Below are 20,615 nucleotides of genomic sequence, written 5' to 3' on the forward strand. Positions count from 1 at the left end.
CCACATCCGAAGGACAAGGATGTGATTCTATAAACGAGTATGAAAAGCTGAGGGTACTGTCGTCGGCGAAACAGGTTAATGGATTAGAAGTGGCAGACATAAGATCATTTATGAATATAAGAAAGAGTGTCGGAGACAAAACGGAGCCCTGGGGAACACCAGCATTTATTTTAAGAATTTCAGACTTGTAACCATCCAATACAACTTGTATTGAACGGTTAGAAAGGTAATTTCTAATCCAACGAAGAAGAGATTCATCAATACCAAAAGCACGCATTTTCGATAAGAGAGCTTGGTGCCAAACTCTATCAAATGCTTTTGAAATATCAAGTGCAATAATCTTACTTTCTCCAAAACGATGTAAAGATTTGTTCCACTGTTCGGTGAGATGGACCATGAGATCACCAGTGGACCTATTGCTACGAAAGCCATACTGTCGGTCATTAAGAAGCTTCCGTTCTTCGAGATATTTCTTGAGCTGATAATTAATCAGCGTTTCCATGACCTTGGAAAGAAGGGACGTGAGTGCTATTGGACGATAGTTAGAGGGAGAGGAGGATTCGCCTTTTTTAGGGACAGGCTGGACAAATGCTATTTTCCATCCGCTCGGAAAAAGACCTGTAGAGTAGGAAAGATGGAAAAGTTTACGCAGTGGTTTTGCAAGCGATGAAGAACACCTCTTCAGAACAATTGGGGAGATACTATCCGGGCCAGCGGATTTGTGTATGTCAAGGTCTTTCAGTACTCTTGCAACTGCACGAGTGCGAAAGAAGATTCGTCCCATTGAATCATTTACGCTCTCAAGAACAGGAGGACTCATGACACTTTCCGGTAGCGTCGAATTAACAGCAAACTGTGCTGCAAGCAAATTGGCTTTATCAATCGAGCTTACATAGGGAGTGTCATTGTGGACGAGCGTTGGAACCGAGGATGACGTGGTGTTTCGTACGTTTTTTACAAATGACCAGAAATTTGTACTACCTTTGGGACATTGTAGTATTTTTTGCCTTAATTTCTGATCATGCAAAAATTTGGTTCGACGAATATGACCATTACATGTCTTCCTAGCTTGTTTGAACTTATTCCGGTTTTCCTCAGTCGGGTTGGCTTTGTAACAACGGAAACTTACATCTCTGATCCTAATAACCTCTTTACAGCTCGAATCAAACCATGAGTTCTCTTTGGGTTTGATAGATTTTACCCTGTTCGGGATAAAATTTTTCATTCCACAAAGAATTAAATTTGTAACCATATCTGCGCTGGAATCCACGTCACTATCGAGGAAGCATAGTGACCAGTTAAAGTTCCTGAAGAATTCATTGAGACCGTCCCAGTTGGCTTTCTCATATTGCCAAACGGTTCTCATAGGAGTTTTTTCTTTAACTGGGTTTTTTCGACATGAGAATTTTGCAGATATGATACAATGGTCTGATGTGCCTAGAGGCGGTAATACACTAATTGTGTATTTATTAGGGTCAGAGGTAAGAAACAAGTCTAGGGTGTTGGCGGAGTGACCTGTAACGTCAGGGATTCGAGTTGGCTCATCGACAAGCTGGGTTAATTGATTTAACTCAGCAAAGATCTCAACATACCTTCCTTCCGGTGTTGACTGACCAGAATAACGAAGCCAAGAAGAATTGTGTACATTGAAATCGCCCGCAATGACAATTTCAGTGTGAGGATAATGGGCAACAATTCTTTGAATGGAGTCAGACAGAGCATCAAATTCGTTAAAAGTTGAATTTCTGTCCAGATTTGGACTTCGATATAAAAAACATGTGTGGATGATGTGTTTATTTACCGTGAATTTTAACCACATGAAGTTAAAGTTTGTGTTAGAGCACAAACCATATTGTGGCTGGAGTTGGTATGCAACATCATTTCTTATATATACGGCTAGTCCATGATGAGGAAAAAATAATGGCACTAAGTTATACCCATTTAGATTGAATTCCGAATGATCGGAATCTTCACCTATTTGAGTTTCACTCAATGCCAAAACAGCTGGCCTGTTTGATGCAATGTGGACATATGTGGCATAGGAATTCTTTCTTAAACCACGAATGTTACTAAAGTCCACCCTGAATTCACTCAACATTTTAATGTATAAAACTTGTAAAACAACAAATTCGGACAATTACCTATAGTAAATGTAATATCTAGAATCCAATTTGAACTTTTCAATAACAGACTTTCACTAGTGTTATGCCTTAGTGAAAATCTGCATATCGATCCGCCCCTGGTTAACTAGATATCACATGTACTAATCTATCCGAAGACACACCAACTCAATCCATATATACACTGCATAGCAATAAAAAGAACCGTATGCAATGTCTACATCGATTGTGATAATATGCCTGTGTGGGGTGGAGGGAAAGGAGAGAAGGGATTACCCATTACACTGTGTTTATCACTTTTGCCATTTCATTGCTTATTTATTAATTATATACGAAATGTTAAATGTTGTGGCTAAAGTTTGTGTTTCTTGATTTCTTTAAAGACTGGGTTTTTATTTGTATTTATTTTATTTATTTATTTTAATAAAATAACATATAAAGTAAATTTACAAGTTATTTGTTAGAAGGACATCAGGGCAACGTGACCATAGATGTCATTAAGATATAAACATTTTGGAGTACAATTGTATGTTTAATTATTTTTATTTTCATATATTGAAAAAGTAAAATTGAATTGGGAGGACGAGAAAAGAACAATTTCTTATAGTAGAACACATTTATATTTCATTGAATTTATTGTGTTGTAGTGTGACTTTCTTGATGCGCTAGGAAGATAGGACATCAGATGGATTAAGTACTTCAGCTATTTGGCTCTGCATATCTTGGATAGAGTCGGTGTTGGTGGTGAATCGGGACTTGACTGTCCGTGTTTGTGCGATTGAGAGAGCTTTGAGTATTGCGGTTACTTCTGCAATGTAGCTATCGCCTGAGTAAGTTATGAAACCTTGGCGGTAGCTACATGTCAACTGCATAAGTTGAGTTGTTGTCCTTTGATGATCCGTCAGTGTAAAGCCTTCTTATAGGCTTGATAGTTTCAACTAGTTCTCTGTGAAGCATTTGGAACGACAGATTGGAAGTGTGTTCATTTTTTTGGAGTTAGAGAAGCTGGTATCGATAAGCAGTAGGTGTCCTTTCAAAGCTGCAGGATAAAAGGTGTTTCGGTGTATTGGAGTATCTATGGCAATACATCCGTAAGCCTTCATCCTGCTTAGTATTTGCTGAGAGATGATATAGAGTTTTTCTTGTTTTGTTTTTTCCTGGATAGAGCTTCTTGGGAAGATTTGTGAAGAGGAAGAAAACCGTCTGTAAGAGCCTTACTAATCATGTTGACTGCTCTTTTTTGTCCAAGTCGGTGAACTGAATTGAAGCCTGCTTCTATGATAAGGGCTTCAATTGGTGTTGTCTTAAGTGCTCCTGTAGATGTCCGGTAGCATTCGTTAACGGCTATATCGAGGCTTTCTTGATTTTTTTAGATGTCCACATGCAGAGTGTTATTCTAAGCTGAAGGGAGCCTTCAACAAGCGCTTTTGTTGTTTTGAGGGCAGTTTCCGAATAGGGTACTTTTCGTCGAGAACATATTATTCTTAGAGCATTGTTCCGGCACGTTAATTGTTTTGTAGTGTTTTTGATGTGAATATCCCATTTCAGATTGCCATTGATTGATATACTGAGGACTCTAAGTCCTTTTTTCAAATTGACGTTGTTGTTGCCAATCACGAGTGGGGATGTTGAACATTTCTTTTTTCTGCAGAGGTGGAGGGCTTCTATTTTGGACAGAGGTATAATAGCACCCGTTTTTTGAGTCCAAGCATATATTTCACGTCTGCAGATTTAAGGATTGTGTTCACCTGCGATGGATCAACTGAAGCTACCATGAAGATATTATCAACATATACCCCGACGAAATCAAGGTTATGCTTTGGCTGTACTAGTTCCGTTATAAGGACATCTATTGTAAAGGTATACAGATAAAGGTGATCCTTGCGGTATACCGTTCTCAAGCTTCAAATCAAATGGGGTGGCGCAACAGTCCGTTGTGAACCAGGGCCTAGTGACTTACAACTCTCAACCATTCCTGTGTGCGAGTACTGTTGTCAGGAATGGAAGGGACCTACAATTTTTTTTTTAGGCCGAATCCGAACGGCTAGTTTGAGAAAGCACTTTTTCATGACAAGAATTACTCTTGAAGGATTTGTCAATTCCTCGCAAGAGGCAGTACCCGCGAAAATTATTTTTTTTTTTTAATTAAGGTGGCACAGGCAGGGATTGAACCCAAGACCCCTTGCATGACAGTCCAACGCACTAACCATCATGCCACGGGTACTACTGCTTCGATTTGTTTAATATGAACCCGTTGATGTTAACACAGAAGGTTCTTCCAGATAAAAAGGAGAAAATCAGCTTCAAAAGTTGAAAAGGGATTCCCCATTCATGTAACTGTTCTATTACAGGAACAGTTGTGACACAGTCAAATGCTTAGGTTACTCCTCTGTTCGGTCTAAAATCGTGTTGTTAATTGCTAATTGATCTTTCCATCAGCCATCCAATTTTACGTCCTAAAATTCTTTCGAAAACCTTAGAGAGAACAGGAAGAAGAGATATGGGGCGATACCCTTCAATTTGGTGATGGTTACGATTATTTTTTGGGATCGGCTTGAGTATAGCTTTCTTTCGGCTTTTTACTAAACAATTATCAAAAATTTCATACAAATTTTAAAACTGCTTTGTCATAAGAAAAAAAATTGTTACATTTTTAGATAACAAATGGAAATTAGGTTTTCTTAAGTAAAAATAAAAATATAAGCTATCAAAGAAATTACTGTGTTCTGTAAGATGGTTACTTAAGCCAAGTAAGATGTCAATATTAGTGATTCAAATTGTGCCCATTTAACTGCTCAATGCTTTCAACTCATCCCTTAGAGCCAAGCTGTGTATATTTGAAAATCGTTAATATTTTACACAATATAAGTTACGAAACGACCACATGATGATGTCGAGTTGTTAGAAATCGTAACAATCTTGGAGAAATAACAAAAATTACCGGTTGTTGACAATTGTTGACTATCGTTAGAAAAAGAATAATGCTAATATTTTTTTTTTAATGACAAATCTTAAAAAAGAAGGTAAATGAGCTTATTGTTTTTACGAAAAATAACTAGTTAAGAACAATTTTATGCCAAATCCGAACGACTTATTTGACAAGGCACCTTTCATGACACGAAATACTCTTCTAATATTTGTCAGTTTTTCGCAAGAACCAGTACCCTTGTTTTACAGAAATCGATTGAACCCAAGGCTTCTGTCATGATAGTTCTATGCACTAACCACCACTCCAACGCCACGGGTACTTACTACCCCCTCCCCCATGGAAAGCTACTCTTTTCTTCCTATAATTTATTCCCTGATGTTTGTGCGACTTGTCGTTATTATCGCTTATTGAACTATGAATGTCTTCTCTGTTCCAACATAATATATAATATATAATAAATTTTGAAACATCATACAAGTACAGAATTTTTAATTAACAAAAGTTTCTAATTTTTATTAGTTATCAGGGCTTTCTAATTGATTTAAGTTTTGTGTTTTTTCAGGCTTATTAACATCACCGATGCCTATATGAACTATACAGCTAAGCCTCGAGTGGTACTTCCTCACAACTATGTCAAGGGTAAGTTTGTTATGCAATATACCAAAATAAAACAGTCGGACCTTACTAAAAAAGCTACAACTTTTTATGGGCACATAAACAGACACATTATATTTCTAATTGATTTTTACTAGAACTACAACTATAATAATACATATAAATAAATACATACTTAAGATTTGCATTATTTCCGATGGGGTTCTGCTTTTCAAACACACATTTAAGATTCCTCATTTTCCCTAATCCTGCATCTAGGTATGAAACTATGGTTAAATCAGTATAGGGAAGGAGCAGCAATATTTACATGTATTTTCCATTGCACTGTATAATCATTAGGCGCAGGTTATCGAAATACTGCTTCTATTGTTATTGGTCTTTCTTTTGGTAAATCAACAATACATATTAAATGTATTCTTCTAATGCAGTTAAGAAGACTGGATTGGTCTGATCTTAAAGAAATTATTATAAAACGAGGTCTGGATATTGCATTTTAGAACTTCGACTTTTAAAAACTTTGAAGGTTGCATTAATAAGCCGTTATTTATCTAATAAATAATTCATAAAATGTAATTGATTTTCAATAGTCTGAGCATCAATGTTTATTCAATAACTTCTTTCCTACATAGATTGTATCCTATAACCTTTAGTGTCTTTTAACATTTGTTTTGAAATATAAAAACAAATCAACTATCGAGTTTGGAGTCCAATCATACTTAGTGGTAATTTCTATCAAATTAATTTAGGAAACGCACTGTAAGGAAATGAAGAAATCAATAATTCTACCTTCATACATTTACCACAGAATACATGATATTATGCAATAAGGGTTTGTTTTGCTAGAAATAGAATTTAAATACATTTCCTCCAAAAATCATCAAGCTGAAAAACCGTCTAGAAATTATGTAATAATTAATAGCAAGACACGCAAAGCTAAAAGGTTCTTATCTTATATTAATGGTCTGTATTAAAAAGCAGAAAATGTTTCTGTTATAATGAAATAGAAAAACGTATTGAATAGATGTTCTTTTGAATGTTTACCAAAATAATTCACAACAGGGTCTCGAAACGAAAAATTTTAATAAAAATACTTTATCGACTTTTTAAGCTATGAATCGATGAACTTAGGCAGGTGAATTAATTAATGTTGGGAAGCTTGTTAGCATTTCAATAAGCTAATCTTAACCAACTGAGAGAAATAAAAAAAAAATAACTGGAAGAAAGGAAATAATAAACTGGGAAACTATTCCCAGTTTCCCTTCGATTTCCTTTTTAGCTGTTATGATCGAATCGAATACTCAGATTAAGGATTATATTTTGTTACTTACGAATTGATGAATGCGATATTTATTATTCCTGAATCCGTGGTTGAAAATTAACTGCAAATGTATTCAAAACTGTAAAGTGCAAGATAAGTTCAAGCATATTTAAGAGCTTTGAAATATAAAAATCGACAAAGAAAAAAGTAGACGTTATAAAATGCAGCTTGTGAAAATGTGAATCGTAAAGCCGTCGGCAAAAATGTTTATTTTTAAAATAAGCAAACTGCTACATATTGATGTAGTTTTATTCCTTAATTACTATTTTTAAGGGTAAGGGGTGACTAGATTTTTTTGAGCTCTCTTTTCTTATAATATGATGTTACTCATTTACCAGAATAGTGCTAATTCCACCTTAAAGCTTGAGTCATAATTTATTTTCACAAATAAATATATTTCTGTTTATTTCCAAATAAGAAAAAAATCCATTGATCAGTATTTTTTATCCCACACAGGTCAATCAAATTAATTTTATTGTAACACAAGGGGAAGAATATTATTATACACAGAACTTTACTGCCGTGAATTCGAATGTCGACAAATAATTTTTCCATCAAGTCAGGTTTCCAAAAAGGGCCGTACAGCATGCATTTGAACATTATTATTACTAAACGATTATCGATATTTTCAGAGTCAGTGGCGTAACATTTTAAACGATTTATTAAATTGTTAAATTTAACTTTAACAATTTACTGGGATAAAAAAGTGATTAAGATAATTTTAAAATATATTATAATATCTTACTATCTCTTAACAATTGGCTAAAGTTAAAATCACGGAATCGCTAGGGTTCAAAATTTTGGATTTATTAAGTAAATTGTTAAATATTTATCTAATTGCTAACTATTAAATTGTTAAACCCCCTAACATTAGGTTGTTTAAAATTCTGCGCCAATATTTTCAAAATCAAATCAAATGATCAGTTAAGAATTGTTAGGGTCGAAGTTTTCATAATCGACGATCTAGCCGATGAATTCCTTTCAATCCATAATAAACAAATTTGCTAATCACACCCAACGATTTAAAATAATCTTGTAGATTTTAATCCATTTTCGTTCATACAATTAAAACAAGTTCACTTAAAAGAAAAGTAACCTGATTTTAAATAGGAAAATAACTATAGTAATATGTCCTTGTAAGAAAGGGTTTCAGTTTTTACTGTTCGATATAAATCTATTACATTGATAGTATAACATCGTATATAACGGTTCATTTTTATTTAGGAAAGCGAAAGCCGGAGTTACTATTTAAGGGCTAAGGTTGATTTTAAAATTGTACCCTTTTTGGAATGATATTTTTGTAAAACCAAATAATTGTCATTTCCAGAACTTAAAATAAAGATGCCATCGAAAATTGAAGGTTGAGTTGTTTTCGGTTAGGATATTCGGAACGTTAAATAAATTAGCTTTTCTAATTTGTGTACAAAATGCTGTCATTTGGATTCTTATGAAAATTTTACCTCATATTAAAAACGCTGTTTTTTATCACATAAATCAGCTGCATTTTTATCAACATTTTACTAAACATTACCACCAATATTATTTTATGAAATGAAATAAGTTTGAAGTCAATATATTTCTTAGTGTCGAGATATTTGCGTCAATTCTCTGCGTTTTTCTTAAGCAATTTTATTTTTTTGTAAAAAAACTGTCATTTGGATTCTTATAAAAATTTTATATCAATATTCAAGTTGAATATTTTTTATAGCGTCATAATATGAAAAATATAATGCCGATATTTTACTTAAAATTTGTATGGTCAACCGAATTTTGTAACAGAGAAATAAGAAATTCACAATTTTCATATACTGCGTTTATGTATCTAAATATAAATGATTAAACCTAAAAAGTTACCAATAAGCTTAACTATACCAAACTAATATTTATTTCAAGATATATGTTAGTAGTTTCGCTAAACTAAAAGCCTGTAACATTTGTTATTTTCAAATCAATTAAATCGTTCAATTTGGCATACTTAATCATAATCAGTATCTTATTAATATAATCTAATTTTAAATTATTTTGTAAATTGTTAATTTTTATTATATAACAGCTAAAAAGTAAATTCTCTCTCAATTTTTAAAATTTAGAACAACTGGCAGACGGCTTAATAGCCATGCTTGTAAATCTTTAAAATGTAAGTGAGCCTGTATTTTTGTGAAGAAAAAAATAAATATAATAATAGTAATATATATAAATAAGTATATTTAAAGAAATACCTATCTTAAACCTAATGTAAAATATTTTGCAAATTAATTTTAAATTCAAATCTGTTTGTTAAAAGATCAAGGTATACCACTTATTTTTAAAAATGAAGCCAAATACCTTGGTCTGATATTGGACAACAAATTAAGTTGGAAACCTAATATTCAGGAAAGAGTTAAAAAAGCTACAGTAGCTCTTTGCTCCTTTGCAAGAAAGCCGTAGAAAGGGTTTTCAACCTCGCATAACATATTGGCTATACGCATCGGTCATTCGACCAATACTTATGCACGGGGTTACAGTATGATGGACTACAATGGAGAAAGTCACATACTACGACAAACTCAGCAGAGCGCAACGCACTGCATGTCTCTGCATAAGCGGGGCATTGAGAACTACACCCTCAGCAGCGTTAGACACTCTCCTCCATCTGACACCCCTCGACATCTTCGGCAAACAAGTGGCAGCGAGTACAGCTATAAGACTCAACGCCTCATTTCAATGGACCAACAACAATGTTTAATACCAAAGTACATAGACTACACTATTCTAAAACGTTCAGGTATCCATTCTATCCAGGGATGAATGGGAAAAAAACTCCTCGATAATAAAAGCATTCATTTTTATACAAGACAAATGAGGGAGTTGGTAGTGGTGTGTACTCAGAACAGCTTAATCTAAGCATCTCATTCCGCCTGTCTAATCATTGTATCGTCTTCTAAGCGGAAATGTTAGCTATCAAAGTGGTTCTCTCCTGGCTAAGAGAAAACGTGATATCAACTCCTGATATCCGCATCTTCTCTGACAGTCAGGCTGGTAGCAAATCCCTTGACGGTGTCTCAACCAAATCTCAAACGGCCCTCGATTGTCGATCGTCTCTTATGGAGATGGCGCAGCAATTTAACATTCACCTCTGTTGGGTCCCGGGCCACAGAGACATCACAGGAAATTGTAGAGCCGATAAACTCGCTAAAAATGGAACCGTCATACCTATTTCTCCTGAAAGGGAGAAGATAGGTATACCGTAGCTAAATGTAAACTTCTGCTAAAAGAAAAAGCTTTTGCGTAAGCAAACTCTAGGTGGTACAATTTACCAACATGGGCAGCCACAAAACTCATATGGCCTTCACTGGAACTTAAGCGCTCTAAAGAATTGTTATCTCAAAACAGACTTCATATTAGCTCCCTAATGGGTGTCCTTATGGGGCACTGTCTTATAGGCACATACGCAATACGACTTGATGTAGCCTCAAATGACTTCTGCAGGAGCTGTATGGACGAGGAAGAAGAGGAAACAATTTCTCACCTTCTCTGCACTTGCCCTGCTCTTTCACTAAGCTAAAAAGGATATCAAATCTCTTCTTCGCTTTATAAAAAACTCAAAATGGTTCGACTAGTAAGAAGTCATTCTCTAAATTCATGTGGTATCACAATGGGCCTTTTCTTTTGGTCTAAGTGCGTGGATTCTGAATCCGCAGCCACTTTAACCTTACCGAACCTAAGCGGTGGGACAGTTTTTCATTCGAATGATGATCGCAATATTCACTAATTAACAATGAAATGATTGCTTGTGTCGATTGTTGTTATTACTTGTAAGTTCTATAAGCTTAAAAAAAACTATAAGACCTTTCTATGGATATTTTATAGATTGCACCACGTTTTATTTAATTTTCTTTGACATTGTACATCGTTCGGCTGATCAATGAACTACGTAAACCTTGATTCCTGTATCATTTTTGATTTCATTTTAAATGTTATGTTAATTTGTGTTAAATTTTATCCTTAAAATCCTTCATTAATCATAAATCATTGAGCCACAGAAATGGGTTATCACGTCTGCTAGTGCGTATAATTAAATGATTTCAAGTACCTCAGCAAAGATAAAACTAAAATAAACATTTTTTTTGGTTCATTTTCAGAAATTCGGCCTCCTTCTAGAAAAGGCGCACCCGTGATAGTGGATTTTAGCATATTTGTTGTAGATATTAATTCAATCAATGTAGAGGATATGGACTTTAGGTAAGTAAAATGTGTATATCCGAGAAGGTATAAACCTCACAACATTTGAAATATTTGATCTTATTGTAGAAGCAACTATTAATTTATTTTAAATGGTCTTTTATATTTGATCAAGTTTTTTTTTTATATATTGATGAAGTAGAAATTTATTTTTCAATCTCTTTTGTTTAGTAAATACATACATATATATATAAATATATGCATATTTAAAATGAGCGATTTGAGCCAGGTTATATTAAAATATTTGTTTTATTATTATATTGTTTTTTTTTTTTTAAGTAGCACTTATGAACATATTATTCAAATCTCTCAAGACTAGTTTAATGAGTGTTTCGACTTTTAATTTTTCTCAAAATTTGATTTAGTTATCATAAAATATTATTATAAAATATAACTTTGATTTGAATGAGTTTTGAATAAAAACTGTGAAAATCTTAAGACTCAAAAAGCCTTTAAAACTAGTGTAATATTTTCTGTCTTTTTGCTTCAAACTACATTTATATATAAAACCACTTCCGATTCACGATTTTAATAATTAGCCGATTCGGTATACATATATGCACATACGAGTATGTATATGAGGTGATAGTGAATACAATTGCTAACCACCAGTGTTGCCGGAGACAAATATTTTGAAGTAATAAGCAGCCTTTACTAAAAACAATTTTCTTACAAAAACTTTCAAGACACATTAAGAAACTACAATTTGATACCAGATCCTTTCCCAACCGATATTTGTAAACTGAACGAAGCTGCAAAAAAAACGCAAATCTGCAGCAAATGTGACATTAACACAGGGCAAATAAAAAACACTTATATTTTGTATTTATTTTATTAAAAAGCCCAGACAAAATACATACATATAAACTGAAAAATTATACAAATTATGATAATAAACAAAATTGTTTGTTGAATGATTTGCTTAATGTCAGATGCCTTAACTTCACTTGAAGTGATTTCCAAAAGTATATAAAAAATCACCTAAACCCATTGTTCGTCTTCACAATGTTTTTAAAAATATTTTTGAATATTTATTCAAAAACAAATAAAGAGCTGATCCAACTTACTTTGCTTCGGGATCATGAAATCTAGAATGCCAAAAATCTCGAATGCCGAAAATCTCGAAAATAAAAAAAAAATATCTATAACGCAAAAATCTCGAATCCACAAAAATCCAGAATTAACAAAAATATCGAAAGACTCTATCTAGAAAAAAATCTCGAAAAAAAATATAAATTCGAGATTTTTTTTGTATTTTTAACAGTTAAAATTCAATAAAACAAATATACATCAGTTTACCCAATATTTTATTTTCTGAGCAAGAAAAAAAAATTTGTAAACAATAAGAAAGGTGCATGTGTAGCAATGTGCAATTGTATGATTGATAACAAACTTTACTTGTTAACTTTAAGTTTGTTAAGGAGAAGTAAGTTATCCAGAATTTTTGAGGCAATGTTTAAAATTCGCGCGAATTTTAAACATTGCCTCAAAAATTCAAACATGCTTTTATTCTGTCGCCCATTCGGGCAAATTTTAGTTTGTATTTTGACACAAACTAAACAATCACCTCGAACCAATTCCTTAGTTTGTTTCACAAGGAATTGTAGGAAACAGCGCGGACATTCAGCTAAATCGTTAAATAATGGTCTGTAAGTGCAAGAAGGAGAAATATTTAGTCAAGATGAATAAATGTTTCCTTTGTATTGGTTTATTTCGTTTATTACTTTCGGAGTTGCTTATGTGCGTTATGTTTGGGCAACTAACGATCTAACTATTTGGTTTCGAAAAAGTTGCGTGTGCGCGCCTAGCCTAAGACTCTGTTCCTTTTATTCATAAGCGATCTCTGTCCTCCACTTCTAATGGCTGAAACACAAACACGTTTCAGCTTAGGCTTCGTCTGACAACACAATAGCTGCAAAAAAGTCAACAAACAAAATACATATTTTGCTTTTGTATTTTTTGAAATTTAATTATTTCGATTTCAAAACTCATATTTTTTTATTTTGAGAAAAAATAACAGTTGCTAATGACAGAGATGCTTTTTTAGAAATGTCATATTGGAAGTGTCATTCAAAGCAACCTCGAAGCAGGCCGAACGTAACGCAGACGAAGCCGAACCTGAAGAGTGTTTGTGTTTCAGCCATAATCTATTAATCTGTTTCACTGATGTCAGTACACTTAGCTATTTACCACCCAGTCTTCCGGGTGGGGAACTTAAAAGCCAGTGTAAGATAAGCTCAGTAAATTCAAATCTCTACAGCATTGTCGAATGGGGAAATATTAACCTCCTGTTGTTAAAGGCTTTTGAAAATCATACACAGCTATAACCGCCCCCCCCCCCCCCCCCTACTCGAACGGCACGAACCCAGCTGCAAAGTTTCACATGTCTTTCGTTGTTTTCAGATATTTTTACTAACAATGCTCTGTCAAATTAGCCACTTGTATTCTCCCCTTAAACAATTCAGCCGTAATACTCGCAATACTCCAAAAATGTCCATCAGTTTAACCCTGAGCAGTCTTGAAGACTAATGTGCCCGCTATCTCCCTATTTGTCAAGGGTACTAATAACCCTTTCAGTGAGTGCGAGAATATGAAAATAATTCAACAATTTAATTTAAGCCGCCTCCACCCCAGTATGAAAAAATCTCTATCCGTAGATCAGTGCCGATCCCAGCCAAACTTGAGCCCTGTGCAAGATTAGTAGAAAACGCCCTTTTTTATATTTTCACACATAAACTGATACACAAGCATAAGCCTTTCCCACATTACTGAGGAGGTAGACTCACAATGCGTTTTATTGAGGTATCCCAAGTAGGCCTAAACCATAAACTAAAACGAAGCGACGAAATGAGCAGAGGAAAAACATTTAAACTTGGAAACTTATTTTTCTGCTTAAGATTTTAAATTTTCAGAAATGAGATCATCAAAGTGTAAAGAATTTAAAAATTAATTTTCAATGGACATTATAGATAAGCCTACCAATCTCTCTTGGTCATGGTTGTCTTAAGATAATTTTTAATAATTTTAAGTATAGAAAAACTGAACTACGTTTTCCTGAAGATACCGTGAACGGGATTGTATTAAGGATTTGGAGAGCAATTACTAAATTCGATGCAAAATCTTCAAGGTTTGAACTAAAAATAAAATCTGACACATCTAAATTTTGCGCTTTGTGGTGTAACAAGCTGCAATATTACGTCTTACTCTTGAAACAATTCTTCTCCATCTAAATCTTTAAAACTACCTAATGTTATAACATACTACAAATTAAGGCATGCAGCACGTACATTTTTAGTTTTTAAACATTCGCTTATGTTACTTAAAAATGAAAAATTTATGTTATGCGCCTCAACCTTTTCAAACCATTCTGTAATTTATTGAATGGCTTGATCAAGTATTTTGAAAAAAAAAAGATCTGCTATAAATCTTTGTTTCGAGTCTAATATATGTAGTTTAAGGACATTCATCAGCATTAAGTCTCTTTCTCCGTTGAGATCGCAATGATGAAGCTTCAGGAAACATTTTTGGTATTTCTAGGGAACTAGCAATACGCTCGATTAATTAAAATTATCTAGCCATTAAATTTTTCATCGCAACGCATTAAAACTAATCTACGATATCTTGAGTTAAATTTTCTTTGAATGCAAGAATGAAAGAAACCAAATGAAAGAAAGAATGAAAGATTATTTTGAGATTATTATAAGAATGTTTGTGGTTAAAAAAATGGCAACTAGTAGTACATATTTGTTTGCGTAAGATCAGATTACATTTTCTTACTCTTGGTAATGCGCCCCCAGAATTTTGCGCCCTGTGAATTTGCACATCTTGCACATATACTTTGTCCATCCCTCACGTAGATAATACTCGTAAAATATAGCCACCATGTACCAGCATTAACCATGCAAGAAACTTATTTTATTTATTTACTATTTTAAGTAAAGGTGTATAAAATACATCGTAGTACCCTTGGTTGGTAAGGTTTTGTGTTCAATCTCTGCGTCTTGCGAGGAATTGACAAATCTTTTTCAACGAATAATTCCCGCCATGAAAAGTACTTTCTCAAAATTTATAGTCGTTCGGATTCGGGTTAAAACTGTATGTCCACCACTTCCATGCCTGACAACATTACTCGCCCACAGTAATGGTTGAGAGTTGTAAGTCACTAGGCCCTAATCCTCAACGGACTAATTTATTTATTTATTGTATCATATATATACGGTTACCATTAGTTCATTATTGTAATGAACAGTTCATTATTTGGAGAGAATGTTCATTATGAATTATAGTGTGTCCGTAAACATACAAATTAGAAATTTAGAAATTGCCTATTATTTGTTCATTGTTTTATGACTTTTTTCTTTATTAGGAATACCTAAACATGAAAACCATTAAATAAAAACGTACCCTTACTTCACAATTCTTTCTTTTTCGGAACACTTCCTACTCTCTCAATTAAAAAAATCAGATCATATTATACATCCTTACATACAGGGGAAGAGAAACTAATGCTCTTACACTTGCGCACAGGATGACTTTCACCGCTGGACATTAACTTTACAATTGAGTTTTACTGACCATGACAATGGTAAAAATAGCTTTCGGTGAATCGGAATGAAACTCATCTTTTTTGCATTTGAACTAATTATAGTATTTTCCAAAAGTCATTTTGAGAGTGCAGTCCGACTGTTGGAATTATTGCATTGTTGAAAAATCATTAACTCAAAAAATAAATGAAGAACAATGATTACACTCTTTCCTGGGACAAAGTGGAGTTAAGTTTAATGTACATATATTATGAAAAAGAGAAGCAATATTTCATTTCATTTAATGACACTGATGTTTTCGACGAGTTTTCATGTATAAGAAGTTATGTTTCTTCAAAAAAAAAATTGTTGAATGGAAGGAGAGGTAAATAAGTGCTGGAAATTTTCAAGTTTTTCAATAAAAAAATTATACAGTATGAAAACATCTCAAAAATCGTAGAGATTTATTTATGCCTTCCTGGGTCAGAGACAGTTTTCTCAATTTTAAACAATGTATGGATAAACGAAAAAAACAATATGAAAATTGAAACAATCAGGTCTATTTTAATTTGCAAATACAATTACGAAAATAATTGAATCAAATTTAAGAATTATTCAAAGGAAAGCCAGAATTATTTTTAAAAAATCATTCTTCAAAAAAGTACTTATTTTAACAATATTAAAATATTGTAATTCGATGTCAAAGTTGTTTGACTAGAAAATATGATATATAAGATTTAAGGTTTTGTTTATTTTTTTGTTAATAAGTTAGAGACTGAAAGAATCTGTCTTTTATTTTTATATTTGTTTTGTTTATTATCGAAGAAAGTTGCTTTTTTGTTTAAATTATAAATATACCTAATTATACTTTATTTATTAATTCATTTACATTTATTATATAATATTTATTTACTATTACTCCATGAAATAAAAAAAAATCTTGAAAATTGGTCAACATTTTTAATTTTTTGGGTATTGTTCATTATTTTGTCTCGGAAAATATGGTCACCGTACATATATATCAAATATCATTACACTTCAAACACACATACGTAATTTCTATTTTCAGAGTAGATATGTTTGTACATCAAAGGTGGATGGAATCCCGACTAGACATATCAGATGACATATTCGAAGAGGGTGATGATTATGTAACACTACTTCCGGAATTTTTCGATAATCTATGGCAACCAGATCCTTATTTTTTAAACTCAAAAATAGCAGGTACGTAAATGGATTTTCACAAATTTTAATTTATGTCAAAATTAATAACTTTGTGTCCGTATCTGTTGCTGTTGTCTTTGCAGTGGTAGAATGTATGTAGTTTTATATTTTCATTTTATTGTTTCATTCGCATAATTAATAATTTATATGCATGTTCTTACGATGAATATAATGCTAATAAAATCATTTTGTTTTTTTTATGATTTTACTATGTCGTTTTGTTTGTTACAATTGTTTTATTTTCAATACTTTAGGATATGGAAGCCCCTACATTGCAACTACGTCTTTGCTACGTTACAAGAAAGACAGAGAAACGAAAAACTTTCATCTAAATAAAGATTTAAGTATAAAAATTAACTTCTATAAGAAAATAGCTTAGTTATTTTTTTTTTGAAATTAAAGATTCACGAATTCGATTAAGCAAATAGCAGTATGTTTATTGAACTTAAAAAAGTTTTTTATACATAATGAGTTACAAAGGGGAGACCGATTTTATATGGAAAAAGCGCAATTGGATCATGCAGATATTTTTCTTACCATTACTTTGTTTTATATAATATTTTCTTTTGTATTTGTTTGGATATTCTAGTTTTTTGAAAGTTAGGAGAAATATTTGCTCAAAAACTATTAATAACTAAAAAGGTGGTATGGATATAAAAAGTACCCACCTGTTCAAAAGCCAAAATATCAGAGCACGTGCCTCAATTGGTACATGAATAAAATGGTTATGGACGTGCCGTTTTAGAAATTTCATGTTTGATGGGTATCTCCTCAGTATGAGAACCTGCTATTAGATCGAATGAAGGGAAGCTTCGTTGAGAGGAGCAGCTTCCTTAATTTGTAAGTTAGCTCAGCCTGGAAGAAAATAGTTTAAATTATTTTGTATGTCATTTTTCAACAAAAAACTGAAAAACATGAAACATTAGTGACACTAAACACTAAATTTTTTGTATTATTACCAACAACGTTTATTAATTTGCTGGGATAAGCCATTTGAAAAGAAAGTAGAACAGGACTCGTCATCATTTTTTTATTTTCATTTACTTATTGTCGAATAATGGTACCATCTTTAATATCGGTTTGTAATACGATAATACGACTAAATAATATATTTTCAACCATAAGACCCGATTGAAATAATATCTTCCTCATTTGCGGTGATCGGTCGGTTTGTATCAATTTAATCTTTAAAATTTACACAACAACACAAGGATGCCGCACCCTAAACAAAAATAAAATCTTTTCAATTAATGTCGATAACAGTTGATTCCGCTTATTCATTATCTGTTAATAAAAACATAAACACGCAATCTTGAGCCCTTGATTGAAAATAATTTTTATTTGGATGTTGATTTATCGATTAGTTTGTAAAGAACATTTACAAAAATATGTGCGTTTAATAAAAATTATATTGCACATTTAATTATGAACTCACTTAAGGTAGCGCTTCAGTCCTCTGTGTACTAGGACCTCTCCCAACAAACTTCTTCATCTAGTTCAGTCCCCTCCTAGTATATCCAGTTGCCAAGTTGGGTGAGGTCACTTTCCACTTGTGCGCGCCACCTGATCCGCGACCTTTCTCTACTACTCTATCCTGTGAGTGTAGATTCAAAGACTTTCCGGGCCGGAGCATCTATTTCCATGCATTCCACGTGACCCAGCCATCGTAGTCGTTGGACTTTTACCCTTCTGTCTAAGCCTACGTCGCTGTACAGCGCGTACAGGTCGTCGTTCCATCTTCTCCTCCACTCTCCTTCTATGCATACAGGACCGCAAATCACGCGAAGAACTTTTCTCTCGAATCGACCTAAGGTGCTTTAATCCACTTTTGCCATACAACATGGCTCTGCACTGTATAGCAGGATGGTAGCTTGAGAGAGGCCTTTACTATTCAATTGTTTTCTTAGCCCAAAGAAACAGCCGTTAGGAAGAGTAAAGCTCGGTTCACACAATGATCGTATGATGGGAAAACATGCATTTGGTCACGTACGGTACTAAGCTTATCACCCGTCCTCTAACAAAATGTTTTCATTTCGAATACTTACTTATACTTACTTACCTACTTACTTAAGGTGGCGCTACAGTCCGGGGCGGACCAAGACCTCAACCAACATGCATCTCCAGCCAACTCGGTTCCTAGCTATAGCTGTCTCTAGTTTCGCACGCCAAGTTGGTTGAGGTGTTCACCCACCTAAAGTGCGCCACCTAAGTCGCGGTCTTCCTCTACCGCGCCGCGCCGCGCCGTCCAACGGGATTGGATTCGAAGACCTTCCGGGCTGGAGCGTTGATGTCCATTCGCTCTACATGACCTAGCCATCTAAGCCGTTGGACTTTAATTCTGTTAACTAGGTCAGTGTCGCTGCATAGCCCGTACAGTTCGTCGTTATATCTTCTCCACCATTCTCCATCTATGCGTACAGGACCCAACATCAGCCGAAGACTTTTTCTCTCGAATCAGCCTAAGACGCTCTCATCTTTCTTTGACAGGGTCCAGGCCTCAGCGCCATAAATGAGAACCGTGATGATGAGTGTCTTATAGATGGTGATTTTAGATGCTCGAGAGAGGACGTTACTACTCAATTGCCTTCTTAGTTCAAAGAAGCAGCGATTTTTTTTTATATATAATAAGCGTACACTCAAAGGGATATATTACCCTTATTATGTAGACACAGTGTGATTACTAGGAAAGGGAGAGAGGGTTCGAAAGGAGATGTCGGTGCACATTGGTTTTGAATTCCTGAATATTGCAATAGCTGGGAAAGACAGAGTGTGGCAAGGCATTCCCCATTCGCATAGTACGGCTAAAGAACGAATCTCTGTACTTGACAGTACGACCGAAGTTGGGCTCGAGGGTATATTGATGAGCATTCCTAGAAGCGCGAGAGCGATTAGCAAGAGTTATTTATCGTTTGATTTCAGCGCTATAGTGTCGTTGTCTGTGTTTATAAGTCGGTGCATAAGTAAGGTAGACAAAGTAATTAACTACCTCGAAGTTATAGCTGTCCATGGTGACATTTTGTCCAACACGTCGTTGTTCAGTGTCCTTTTTTGATGACAGCATATACTTGGTCTTGCCCTCATTGACCACTAAGCCCATCTTCTTCGCTTCCGTCGCAATACTCAAAAACGCTCCTCTGACATCACGCTTTGATCTTCCAATTATGTCAATAACATCTGCATATCCGAGTAGTTGGATGGACCTTTGGAAGATTGTGCCTCTAGTGTTGACGGTTGATTGTTCAGGAGATTTCCATTTCCCGTTGTCGATATTGAGATGTGTGAACTGCATACTACCAGAACGTCTCGCCAAGCAGTGAAATCAATCAGCCTGAATCCGTTGTCGGAGGTGGTGTCATGCAGGCTGTATCTCCCGATTTTGCCACCAAATATCTCTCCTCTTCCTAGCTTTGCATTAAAATCTTTAAGACAATTTTAATGTCATAGCCAGGGCACTGCACATACGTCTTGTCCGAGAGCTCGAAGAATATGTCTTTGGTGTCTTCATTTTTTTCCTCTGTTGGGGCATTTCGAATAATAAAGTTAAATTGCTTTTCTTGCTTTTCTATTGTACATTTGGAAGTGACGCAAGCGCTATATCAATGTTCTCTAGACCGGGATACATGTATGTATTTCTTTAACATCCCTCTAATAACAAACAAAGAGAT

The 20,615-nt window shown here is 34.1% G+C and overlaps 1 protein-coding gene across 6 annotated transcripts in view; it reads left to right on the forward strand.

The window, feature by feature from the left end:
• Positions 1-20,615, forward strand: part of LOC129952835 (glycine receptor subunit alpha-2) — a 69,075-nt gene that overhangs the window by 11,810 nt on the left and 36,650 nt on the right. For 5 of the 6 annotated variants that reach the window (XM_056065687.1, XM_056065686.1, XM_056065688.1 and 2 more), the window contains 4 exons: positions 5,612-5,688; positions 11,104-11,203; positions 16,796-16,950; positions 17,205-17,294. In XM_056065687.1, coding sequence (XP_055921662.1) covers positions 5,612-5,688; positions 11,104-11,203; positions 16,796-16,950; positions 17,205-17,294 — 422 coding nt within the window. The remainder of the gene's footprint in view (positions 1-5,611; positions 5,689-11,103; positions 11,204-16,795; positions 16,951-17,204; positions 17,295-20,615) is intronic. The other variant, XM_056065691.1, reaches the window with a different exon arrangement.

Source organism: Eupeodes corollae, chromosome 3, assembly GCF_945859685.1.
Source record: "Eupeodes corollae chromosome 3, idEupCoro1.1, whole genome shotgun sequence".
Lineage (NCBI taxonomy): Eukaryota > Metazoa > Arthropoda > Insecta > Diptera > Syrphidae > Eupeodes > Eupeodes corollae.